This window comes from Balearica regulorum, chromosome 13, assembly GCF_011004875.1.
Source record: "Balearica regulorum gibbericeps isolate bBalReg1 chromosome 13, bBalReg1.pri, whole genome shotgun sequence".
In the NCBI taxonomy this organism is placed as follows: Eukaryota; Metazoa; Chordata; class Aves; order Gruiformes; family Gruidae; genus Balearica; species Balearica regulorum.
The window spans coordinates 5,817,202-5,829,519 of NC_046196.1; the positions used below are offsets into that span (position 1 = coordinate 5,817,202).

Consider the following 12,318-nt stretch of genomic DNA (forward strand, 5'->3'; position numbering starts at 1 on the left):
GTAAGGAGTTTACTTTTGACCATGGGAAAACAGAGACTTGTGGGAATTGATGCAGCTCTGTTCACATGGTGAGTAATCAAACAGAAGATAAGCAGCAAGACAAAGAGAGTGAAATAAGGAGCATCCAATTGTCTGTTCAAGACTATTCCTTTCTAGAGGACAGCAGGTTTAAAGAGAGTTGTGGTTCATTTTTGTTTGCAGAAGCAATGCTGTTCCCTTATCTCGTTATTTCTTCAGTCGTTTATGGTTGAGGAATGACTGTGGATCACTGCATCTGATTAATTCCAGAATTTTGAGAACCTTAGTAGTTAAGCAAGTAAGCCTTCCAAGCAGGACTACAGATGGGAATAGGGATGTGATGAATGATAGATAAAAAGAACAAACTGTGGATAAATGGTGGCAGCAGATCTGAGGACCATGTGGAGGCAGAAGAAAACAGTGTTGTGGAGAAAAGCAGGAAGCATGTGGTGATAAATGGGACTGGAAGTGAATACGGAAAAGCAATTAGGGATGTGGAGAGGAAATGGTTAGATGGTGGGGAGGAAGAACAAAGCAGAACACATTAATGGAGGGGAAGGGTTGAAGAAAATGTGAAATCTTCACATGCGTGAGCAAGGAAGGGAGGACCTGGAGATGGGGAGAGAGTGGAACAGAACACCGAGAAGACACAATGAGCCTTTGTCATGAGGGAAGGATGGGGAGCACAGAGGATGGTACAATGCATGGGTATGGAACATACCACCTATAGGATGGAGTGCAAGCCTACAATATTGGGAGTTTACAAGGGGAACAAATGCATGCATTTGGTCTACAGAAGGTGCAGTGTCCAGCACTCCAGTTATCTGTGTTCCCTGTTTGGTATGTTACTTGTTTCAGTGAGTCATCTTTGTAGCCAGAACCTCGCATGTTTCTAGGTCTCTGAACCATAAGTTCACACATGTGGTTTCTGGGCTAGAAGATCCTTGTTTCAATTCAAGGCAGTCTTTGAAAAGGACTTAAAATTGAAACTGTTGTTGCACAGTAAAGCCAGAAGCTCAAAGATAGGAAAAAGTGACACATGCAGAAGGCTTTTGGTTTTGCTAGAGGGTATCTGGGAAGTTGACCATTGAATACACTTTGGGATGCTCAAGATACCTCTGCATTGTTTCAGAGTTCTTGCTGCAGGTCAGGGCTCACAAGTACATCAAAGGCTATAAAGAAATTGAGCAAGTAAAGTTGTCTGTCTTGGTTTTCTTCTGAGCACACCCAGAATTTTATGTATCATCAGGTCACATAACGATGCCTGACAATGTGACAAGGAGAGATGATGTGACAAGGGAGACTGATGTTGGGAATACCTTCCCATGAGCCTTTCGATTGCAGGGCTCTGTAGGTCACACATGCACAGCTGCAGTACAGTCTGTCTGTCAGCCTTTTCCCTGCTCCAGGAGTGCAGTGCTGGACACACGCCTGGATGATAGCAGCTCAGGCTGATGGATCTGTGCTCCATGCCTGGAGAAAAGCTACAGTGCCACAAGTCTGTGAGCTGCAAGCCCCAAAGGCACTGGATGAGGACCAAATGCATAAATCATTCATGTGAGATGAGAGTTGATGGGTATTTAAACTTCAGTTTTAACTTGTGATCAGTACACAAGATCCATAATGTAGAAAGTGGAAACACACGGTAAACAAGATTTTAATTTCATTTTGATACAAGTCTAAGTTGATGTAAAGCAAAGGAGGCAGAGATCCGTTAATGTGTTTTAGGACATCCTAACCACTGAAAACGCGAAGTGTACATTTTTTTCTACTCTTATTACAGTATATTTTCCATGAGTTGAGTCCTTTGTTCACAGAAGGCACAGAGTGTGCTAAATGGAAAGCGTAGTGTATTGTTTCCAGAAGTACAATAAAAATCTATTTCCAGTGGGCCTGAAGCCGATGTTCTTGACAAGGAGCAGTACATTGTACCACTGTTTCAAGAGTGTTCTGTGAATCCACAGATGGAAAAACTGAGTATCATAGTCTGGCTTATACTCATTTAAATGGTGAATTGATAAGTATACCTGTATATTAAATGTGTGTAGATAAATGTCTACATGTATAACAATACCTATCTACACAATATTTACATGAATAATATTAAATTTGTGTCTTCTAATGGAGTGTGAGTGTGCCTGTGTTTTCAAACAAGAATAGTGATTTTCTTTCCTCATGGGTGGTTTTTTTTGTTTCACATTATTAAAAATCCCTCACATTAAAAACCCAATAAATTAGGATGTGTCCTTCAATGGGTTTTTCTTTTTTTAAATATCACTACATGATACTCAAGCATAGCTAGGGTCTTAAAAACATAACTTATTATATTTAAGAAGTGAATTTTGAATTCTTTTAAAATAATTACTACTTTGAAAATTTCAAAAGTATTATAGTGAGAATACAAACTGATCTGCAGTAGTTGTAACCAAGATAATTGGTGGTTAATACATGTCATGTAATAACTAAACCTGATCTTATGTTATACTAATACATCCAAAATATAGATCTGTCATAAAACAAATTCTTTAATATTCCATTACAGAATTGTTGCATAAAGTTTTACAGCTCTCAGAAGAATAATATTTATTTGTAGGAAGTCAGGGGGAAAAAAAGGGACCAAACCCTCTTCTGGTACAGACTGGTGAAATGCCATTGGCTTTAGTAGATATGTTGATTTATACTGGAAGATCTGCCAAATATGTATAAAGTATACCTTGTGGATAATGGAAATATTTGGTGATGTACTGTGCAGATTGATTTGTAGACTGCATGTCATAAACCCTGGATTTCTATTAAGGTAATATAATATATATAAGGAAAGTCACATTTTAGTTATGAAAATAAAACTACATTTACATATATATTAAGTAATTTCAGTTTAAGAAAAAGAGTGGAGACCCTTCTAATAAGGTTCTGAAATACTGTGGCAGACTGCTATTTCAACACAATATGAGTAAGCCATGGATTCCCATTTGTACTGAAATTCATTAAAATGATGAACATTAAAACAAGTAAAATATCTGCCTTTCAGAAACCACTTTAGAACATGAAGCAGTAGCTAATTTGGAAAAAACAACAACAAAGTTGTATTTGAATTTGGAGGAATTATTTGAAATATTAAATACAGAGAACTGGAATAAAATAAATCCCTATGGATATTAGCACTGCAATAAATGTGCTTTCTTTTCTAATAAGGAAAGGTCCAAGATTCTTCTTACTAAACAAATTTGTAGGACTATAATTAGAATGCAATCAACACTTCAATATACAACATTTTTGGACCTGATAAATATCTTTATAATCACACACTGCATTTCATAATTTAGAGATCATAGGTAAGCTTGGGTCACCTTATAGCTTCTGCAATCCTAGTGCTTTCCTTTCTTCTGTCATTGGATAACCTGCCAATTAAATATGAGTAATCTAGGCCACTACAGAATACACTTCCCACTGCGCTGAGAAGTAAGAGTTTACTGTCATCAGCTGATGCATTGCACAATGCTCTCCGAACTTCCTTCATGATCTGTGGATAAAGAAAAGTAAACAATTCGACATGCATGCCGTTGCAATATCATTTCCCTAGTTTTACAAACCTTATTGATTTTGAGAGACTTAAATTTTGGGCACTATTAATACTTACATCCATTATATATATTTCTATAATTTTAATATACTTAGAATGGTAACACTGAGAGTTTACAAAATATTTTATATTTGGAAGTGCTTTGTTGATGCTTACTAATTCAAAGAGTTTTTAGGACTTGGCTGTATTTGCTTATTCTATGGGAAATTCTAGCCAGCTTATGCTTTTTGATTGCAATTTAATGGTTTCAAGTATCACTTTTTTATCTTCATCATGTATATTCAGTGTACATCACTGTATCCTCAGTAACACAGTTTTCACAACAGTAGCCTATTAACCTCAACAGGTTGTATGCAAAATCTATAAACCCCAGTTTTCAGTTCTTTAACTACTTTTTATATGACTTTAACCAGAGCAAAGCAGGACAAAAGGACATCATATACATCAACATGACAAATATATTATTCATTTTTCTGTGGTTAGCAATATTGTGAAAGTCTACAAAGTGAGAGCAAAAAAGCCACTTGAAAGAGAGACATTTTGACTCTGATTTACAACTGGACCAAGCTATTAATTACACCATAAATCAAACCTAATCAAAATCTGTATAGAATTGAGCTGCTGGTATTGTAAGGAAACGACCTTTCATCTGAGCAGAATTGGTTTTCTAATGATTTTAAAAGGAAATATTAGTTCATAAACTTCTGGTGGATAACTTCTTGTTTAGTCACAGTTCAGTGTAGTTTGTAAGCGGTAATTGATTTCAGCCATTTCAGAGTTGCCTTTTCTCTTTAGTGATTGGCTCCTACTGAAGTAGGGTCATGATTTCATCTAGTGAGATGCTTCCTATGCTTAAACATACCCAGTATGTACGTAAGTACTTCTTACACACAGGGTCCCGTTGAGTCAAATTTTTCTCTTCTGCACTCGAAGATTTGCTGTTAGTGTGAGTTTAGATAAAAAACAGCAAAATGTGATTGGGGGGGATTAAGTATGGTTTCCATGTGAGAGAAAACCAAGATTTTTAGCTTGTGATTATTTTATTCACTATCTGTTTCCAAAAATTCTTTAGATCTCTGAAGTGCCTTATTCAAGAAATGTCCCTAACTAACCACTGAAGTTTTGTTTATACCATTCTAGGTAGTCTTTTATTAGAAATCCTGTGGCTTGGGAGACCAAGTTTGAACTTGTATATTCAAAACACGCAGCGCCATGCTACCTGCCTGCTTTCCATATATGTTTGGATAAAAATGATTGTTACTGTCTGCTGAGACTGGGCCATGAGAAAGCAGGTGGTGAACTTTTAGCTGCTTCACTTTTACAAGAGCACTTCAGGCCGCCTGTAATACCGAGTATGTGACAGTGGGTGGAAGTGAAGTAATTAAAAGCAGCAGAATTTGAAAGTGTATTTGAAATTCTTGTGCAGGTACAAAAATGTCATCAGCTATTTTACAAGTACTGTTTATTCTCAGCGGCTGTCTCAGCCCTCAGTTCGTAAAAACATAACAAAACCACACATTTTGTACAGGGGAAGCAAAGGGAAAAAAAAAACCCCTAAAACTTCTGTTCAAAGTTAAAAAAGAAACTTTAGAAGGTGCTTAGAATAAAAAAAGATATTTATGTTGATTTTCCAAGTTCCATGTGAATGTAAGATTGTCCCCTTAGTTTATTTAAAATGTTCTCAAAATCTGCTCTTTCTTAGGGAAGATGTAAAAATAATATCAGAGAATACCAGTCAAACATTTTTATATACAAAGAAGAATGTTGCTTTAAATATGATGCCATGATAGGATACTCCATTCAGCCAGTTTCTTTCCCGGTCCCCTTCCTCCAGTGATATTTACCTATGTACCATCTCTTTGATGTTACCACTGCTATCCTTCAAACACATCATTACCACTACAAACATGTCTCTTTTTTTATCTTACCCCTCAGTGATGTGGATGGCTAAAACCATCTAAAAGTATACCAAACCTCTGAGCAGAGGTTATACTACGTGTAGGAAAAAACAATATTCTGCTATCACTGTTTTTGCAATGTTTTGGAGAGGGTGATATTAAGAGTTTGTTTTTAGGAACTGATTTCTCAGATATGGTTGAAAATGCGAAGGCTTTGGCAGTATTTTGGATAGTATTTCTGACCAGGAGTGGAAATTTAGTTCCACTGCTCCACTAGTTTCTAGCAAAAGAAACAGTACCAGAAACCAGGAAACCATAATGTATTGGTGTTTTTAGTCTCCAAAAAGTAATTTTACAAAAAAAATATCTGTAGGTTTGTCATTAACTTTATCATCTAAATGTGCTCAGATGCTCATTGGAATTCACCAATGCCATCAAAGTCAATGCTCACTCCCTTCTATGCCATGATTCCTTTGCTGGCGCACTCCAGAATTCACCTGGTCACCTTGTCACTCAGGCTAGTGACAGCCAGTCCACTGTTGCTTCCAAATGCCTGGGCATCGTGGCTCTTCTCATTGATGACTTGGGTATGGGTATGTCTCACCAGATGTTTGTATGATTATAGGAAAGCTACTAACAATGAAATAAAGATAAAATGATGGTTTGTCTGTAGGGTTACAGAACTGTCTATTAAACTGCAGGACTGTACAGTAAGTGTAATTTTAGTTCAGAACTGCTGTCTGGTTTTAAGTACAAATTGCCATTTACTGTAGTAGTGGATTCCGTTTGCCAATATAGAGATACTGTGTCTCTTTAGCTACATTTCTTTGTCAGATTCCATATTCTTTTTCTCTCTTCCATGGTCCTTAAACCTTCCCTCATTTTGGTGTAACTATGACATTTGTCCAATTAAATTTTACCTTCTCTAGTGGACCAGTAGGGCTCCATAGCAATATTCTCCCATTCCATGCTTTTTTAATTACTTTTTTTTATGGTCTTTTAGTTAATTTTTGAGCCGTGAACAATATTTTTACTTGTATGCATTTGACTAAAATTTCTGAGGAAGTATTTATAGTATGGGCCAGTTCTTTTGCTCGTGAAAATCTATCAAATTATAAATTTAGACCAGGCCTAATGCTTCATTTACTGTTTTATTGAAACCAAATATATAGTAAAATTATCTCTTTCTCAAAGTTGCTTATTTTTTTTAATCCTGTCAAGAAAATAAGTTGGTTAGTTCTTTAATAGGACACCTTATATTGGAAAATAAACGTGAAATATTTAAAAACTTCATTACACTTCTAAGAACTTATTTTAATTCATTTCACTGGATGTAGGAAATTTTAAAAGGCATTTGGTGTCCTTTGCTTTCAATATTGCTTACATTCTGGGGAAATCAGGAAGCTGGGAATTTATCACTGTAATTATACAAAGTGTCTCAAACAGAAGCCTCTTGTTCATATAAACAGAAATACTAGTTTAAAAGGTTAACTTCTCTGAACCACTAAGGATTCACTGTTGATATTCTTAAAGGTAAATATTCTGAAAATATTACAGTAAACCACAGTTTTAAAGCCATTCAGTTGTTCTTAGAACCTCTTCCACAATCGTACCTTTTTACATAAGTACACTTTTTGTTACTAACTCTTTGTGCAAACAGATTCTGAGTCCCTTTTGTTTGATAAATAAAGGACTTAGGAACCTATAAGTCTAGCTTCAGGAGGAGGTACTGGCCAAAAACCCAATTTGTCTTTGTATGAGAGCAAAAATTACAGATAACAGTACACTGGTACCTGCCTTTTTTTTTTTTTTTTTTTTTTTAAAGTCAGGAGAAGTTGTAAATAAGGAAAAATGAAGGGAAACCAGTACTCCAAAATGCACCTGGTAGAACTTCAAACCTTGTAATTCTCATGGCTAGAAGTTTGAAACCTGATTCTTTTGTATGAGAAGTGTATTTGAGGTAGTTATATCAGTCCTCAATGAAAACATTAGCAGTTTAGGGTATGCTTTGCTTTTAATTCAGGGGACTATTAATTCCTAGCTCTATTAATAGTGTAAAATAAAAACAGTGGATGAATCCATTTAATCTTCAGTTTGAAACAGAATTTGGATCCTTGAAATGTGCTGAGTTAAAACAGCAACATCATCTTTGGAGAAAGAATTTCAGAAGCAGCAAAAGACTCGTGAGAGAAAATGCCCTAATGGAATTTATAATGATGAAATATTTTACATATCTATTTTCAAAATGGATTTTAAAAGTAGCAAGCCTAAGCCACTGAAATAAAAACAAGCTGTGCTGTTTCATGACACTGGCTTGGAAGTTTTACAAGGTTCTTGTAAAACATAAGAAAGAATTTCTATAGTGCCCTGAACATTTTGTAGAAAAAACTCAATTACTAGAGTGGCGCTGAGCCAACTTCAATCAGTGCAAATGCTGCTGGAAGGAGCATCGGCACATTTCATGCTAAAATCACCTCCACAAACCCACAGGTGTGACGTGGATACCAAAAACATAGGCTGAAGATTCAGGTAGACTTCTCTAAGCTTTTCTTTTCCTTTTTTTTTTTTTTTGTATAAATAAGTTCTTCATTATTTTAATTAATTTGGCATAAATAGCAGAGGCCAATGGTTGAACAAAACTATTACATTTCATCTGAAGATTAAGATAAAGCACAAAGGGAAGCAAGGTTGTTTAGGGGTGAGACTGATTTTGTAGAAGCTTAATTTTATAATGATTGTGGGCAATGCACACCTTTTTTTCCTAACATAGATGGCCTAGAATAACCAGAGCACTATTTTAACCACACCAAGTAGACTGCTCTGAGTAAATTAATCATTTACTATTTGGCAAACATAATTTACCGAATGTCTAATAAAGCTTGAAGTTAGCATTTCTTTTGACAAAATGAAAAAACACACTTTCTTCATTTTGTAGGAATTTTGTGTTTGTACTTTCTATTTACTGGTGATAAAAGAGGTCAAAACTGAAAATGTTGTAAACGTCCCTAAAATACTCTGTCAGTTTGTCTCACCTATGGCTATGGGTGGCAAACTGCAGGGACAAGGCATTCAACATATTCCTCCTCTCCGCTCCTTGGATTTTTGCTGTAATTGCCAGCAAGGATGTGGAATTGCCAATATTGGAGGTGTTGGATTTTGTGGTGTGAATGATCATGGCCTGCAGCCTGGACTGAGGCCAAGGAAGTCATTTCATGTTTGACAGCAAGCAGCCTTCAGAGGGCAAGAGCTTTCAATTGCTCTCCGCCTGGATGAGTTTTAAACAGACAATCTCAATGTGGAGAACTCATTACCTTGATTAATTCCTGACCATCCAGATCCTGGTCAGTAATGTAGTTTTCTAAAATGTATTTCCTGGTTTTCAAGTGAGCTTCAATAAAGGTTCTAGAAATAGACTATGCCGGTGATGCAAGAAGAGGACTATTATATGCTTATCATTTATTCTTCCACAGAGGTGGGTTCCCGGCAGATTGAAAATTTTCAAAGAATGAAATGAATTGGTTTGGCAGACCTGAAGAGTCTGAATTAATTTACTGGTTAGAGCATTTGAACCCTGCTGATGTGGAACAGCACAGCCAACAATGTAAAGGTATGTCTGCTCAGCCTGAACATAGTAAGTCCTTGATTTCATACTTTTTCAGGCCCTTGAGCTCTTCGTTTAAATTACCTGCAGTGTCAATTAGTGGTAATTAATACATGGATGGAATGATGGATTTGATGCAATATCTAATGCGTCTTAAGGAATCAGTATTAAAAGCAGGTGTTTGGTGTTCTGTGTTAATTACCAAGATAGTCCTTTTAAATATTATATAGTTTAAAAACTCAGAGTGATAAATGTATGTACCAACAGTTTAACTATTTAGTCTCATCCTGTGTATTAATGTCTATGTGTAGGTGCGCATTTGGGAAGGGGAGTCAAATTTAGGGCCCATCATACCTGCCAGTGGTTTTATCTGAAGCTCATTATAAATAATTAATTTCAAAGTTATTCAGTTTCTTATTGAATACAACAATTCCTCAAAGCTACAATCTACTTTTCCCTCAAATGGTGCTCAAACTGGTATTATTTGGTATACTCATAGCTTGAAGTGACTATAAGAGAGAGCTGCACTGGCATGTCTGGAGGCAGCAGAGGTAGCACACCACGGGCAGCTTGAGGAGGAACTCTGCCTGCAGAATGCTCACACAGGCAAAACTGGTGCAGGGAGGCAGATCCTGCAGTTTCCTCTCCGATCTATGGTAACTCCTTTCCATCAGGCCACTACTGCCCACGTGGAACAGGGCTCAAGCATGTTCTCTGCTCTCCAGGACATACATCCTGATGCAGGCCTTTATTGACACTCCTTTTGTCCTGACATGGGAAAGGTATACCAGGGCATCATCACCCACTATGCTGGGATCGCAGGGAATGGAAGGAAAAGCTTCTCAGCCCTTCCAGTGACCAATATATGAACTGGAGTACTACAACCTACAAATCCAAGTCCAACTCTAAATGTTTGAAATAAGGGAAATAATTAATATCATTTACATGTTGTATGACTTTATGCAGTTCAGCTGAGAATAGAGGCCCTAACTGGTTAACATTTCATACATAGGGACTCATAAAGTGATTTAGAGAAAAAGCAGTTAGGGATCAAGATAATCTTTTAGAATTACTGTCTCAGGATACAGCCTGAAATTCCTCCGTATGCAACAACTAGAGCACTATTTAAATTAATAAAATGAGAGAGACCAGATTCCTCCTAAGGACAGTAAATATCAGTAACTTCAACATGTGAGCAACTGCTTCATACAACCCCATGCTGGAAATACTGATTCTGCCATTCCTTTCTTTACTTCTCATTTTTGGTTTCAGACATGTAAATCAAAAAATATTTTCCATTGCATTCTTTTTTTATAGCAATCCCAAGCATGAAAAAGTTAGATATATCTGAACTCCATATTTCTTTTTTTAAGATAATCAATTAGGATAAAAATATATAAAATCCACTTCGAGTGCAGATTTTCCAAGATAACCCACACATTAGAATGGCTTTCTTTGGCTTTTACGGCTACATGCTTACCTCTGGGGTCAGTGCATTGTTATCTGAAGTCTGACTCGACAGCAAAATATGTGTGAAACCATCTTCTTTCCGGACTACAATGTCCCTGAATCGGCAGTTACTTTCATTTTGACGTACGCTGTATCTTAGTCTCTTATCGAAGACATAATCTTTCTCCCCATCCAGTTTCCTTTTCACAGTGCTGTGTAGATTCAAGCTTCCATTGGCCAGAGAAGAACCTTTCAGACAGAAAGAATCAAAGCATAATTATGTCTATAGCTTCAAAGAAATGGAGCAATACTTTCTATTAGCTTAAACAGAGCTTCGTATTTACAATAGCCTCTATGTGATAAGTCTGATAAATCAAAAATATGCCTGGCTGGTCAAATGTGGCCTCAAGCCATTCTTACTATTCTGTATTCCAGCATGCAGTACTTTTTGTTCTCTGATCAGACAACCTCTAGATCCAAGAACTATGTAGCATGTAGGGCTGGTACTCTTAAAGGGATTCAGTTCTGCTTCGAAGATGAAAGCAATTGTATCATAGTCTTTCATATGAATTTGGGGTGATCCCTGAATTCATAGGAAAATTCTACTTCAGCTTTGGAAGAACTTGACATGACAGGTTTAGTCTAAATCCCATCTTTCAAAGTTACGTTTACTTCCTTTTATGGTGACCAAAAAGTCATTATCAGTTTCAAATGACAACCTGAATACACACTTGTTGCACATCTCTATGTAACAGTAAGTTAAGGGAGTTCTTACTAAGCTGACACAACCAGCGTTCTCTTCCGTGAATCCTTCTGGTTAGCATTACAAGTAACCATTAGCCATCCTCTTTGCTCTCATCCCAAGCTTCTGCTCATTGCATTTTACAGTAACAATAATTACTAATAATTACTGGCTTTTGACTAATATTAATATATGCTTTGACTGATATTAATATTGGAATTTGTACATGGCTGATGCCATTTTGGAGGCTATCCAGCAGTAGGGAAAAAAGGAATTATGACAAGAAAGATATAGTTCCTCCTTAAAAACAAATAAGAGTAATAATACATCAATTTTAAAAGGCGGATTAATCTGACTTACACTGTGTATGAACAGTAAACTATTACTTCGATTATGTTTACCGTTCCTGTGTAATAGGCAATACATTATGATTGGTAACAATGCTGAGTTGGAATGTTGAAAATATCTTTACAAGATTTTTTTGCAAGATTCCTTTTCTAATTACAGATGTTTCACACTATTGCCATTAAAAGTAAAGCAGAGACAGGTTGTTGAGGAAGGGAGATTAAAGTTACTCTGTTCATTAAAATAGTTTCCAAATCTGTTTTTTGTTTAAATAGACATGAGTCCACACTATACCATATTTTAGAAAGGCCAAGAAAGAGCTGAATGAAAACACCTTTGTTCTGTTCTTTACTCCTGCCAAAGCTGACCTGTTCCAGCTTCTGGTATCAAATAGCCAGGAATCTTTAAAGGGCAGATGACACGAATATTAGGACATAGATTTAAATTGTATAGTTTAAATGACCACTATCCAATTAAAAATGCTCTGTTGGAACAGAATTGAATTTTGGATTAGCTATGTTTCAACTTGATGTTTATGTAGGTAATTGAACTGTCTGATACCTCTCAGTTGGCAATGGCCAGTGGAATTGTTCACAGCGTGTGAAATGCCTGTACACACACTGCAGTTATGGTATGTGATGTTAAAATATATTGAGAGTGCTCAATAGTGTTTAACTGGTGC

General features: G+C 36.4%; 1 protein-coding gene across 1 annotated transcript in view; it reads right to left on the bottom strand.

The window, feature by feature from the left end:
• The window catches only part of CDYL2 (chromodomain Y like 2), a 62,801-nt gene that overhangs the window by 9,214 nt on the left and 41,269 nt on the right, over positions 1–12,318 (bottom strand). Inside the window, 2 exon segments of the mRNA XM_075765986.1 lie at positions 3,369–3,541; positions 10,581–10,798. Of these exon segments, the coding sequence (XP_075622101.1) occupies positions 3,369–3,541; positions 10,581–10,798 (391 nt within the window).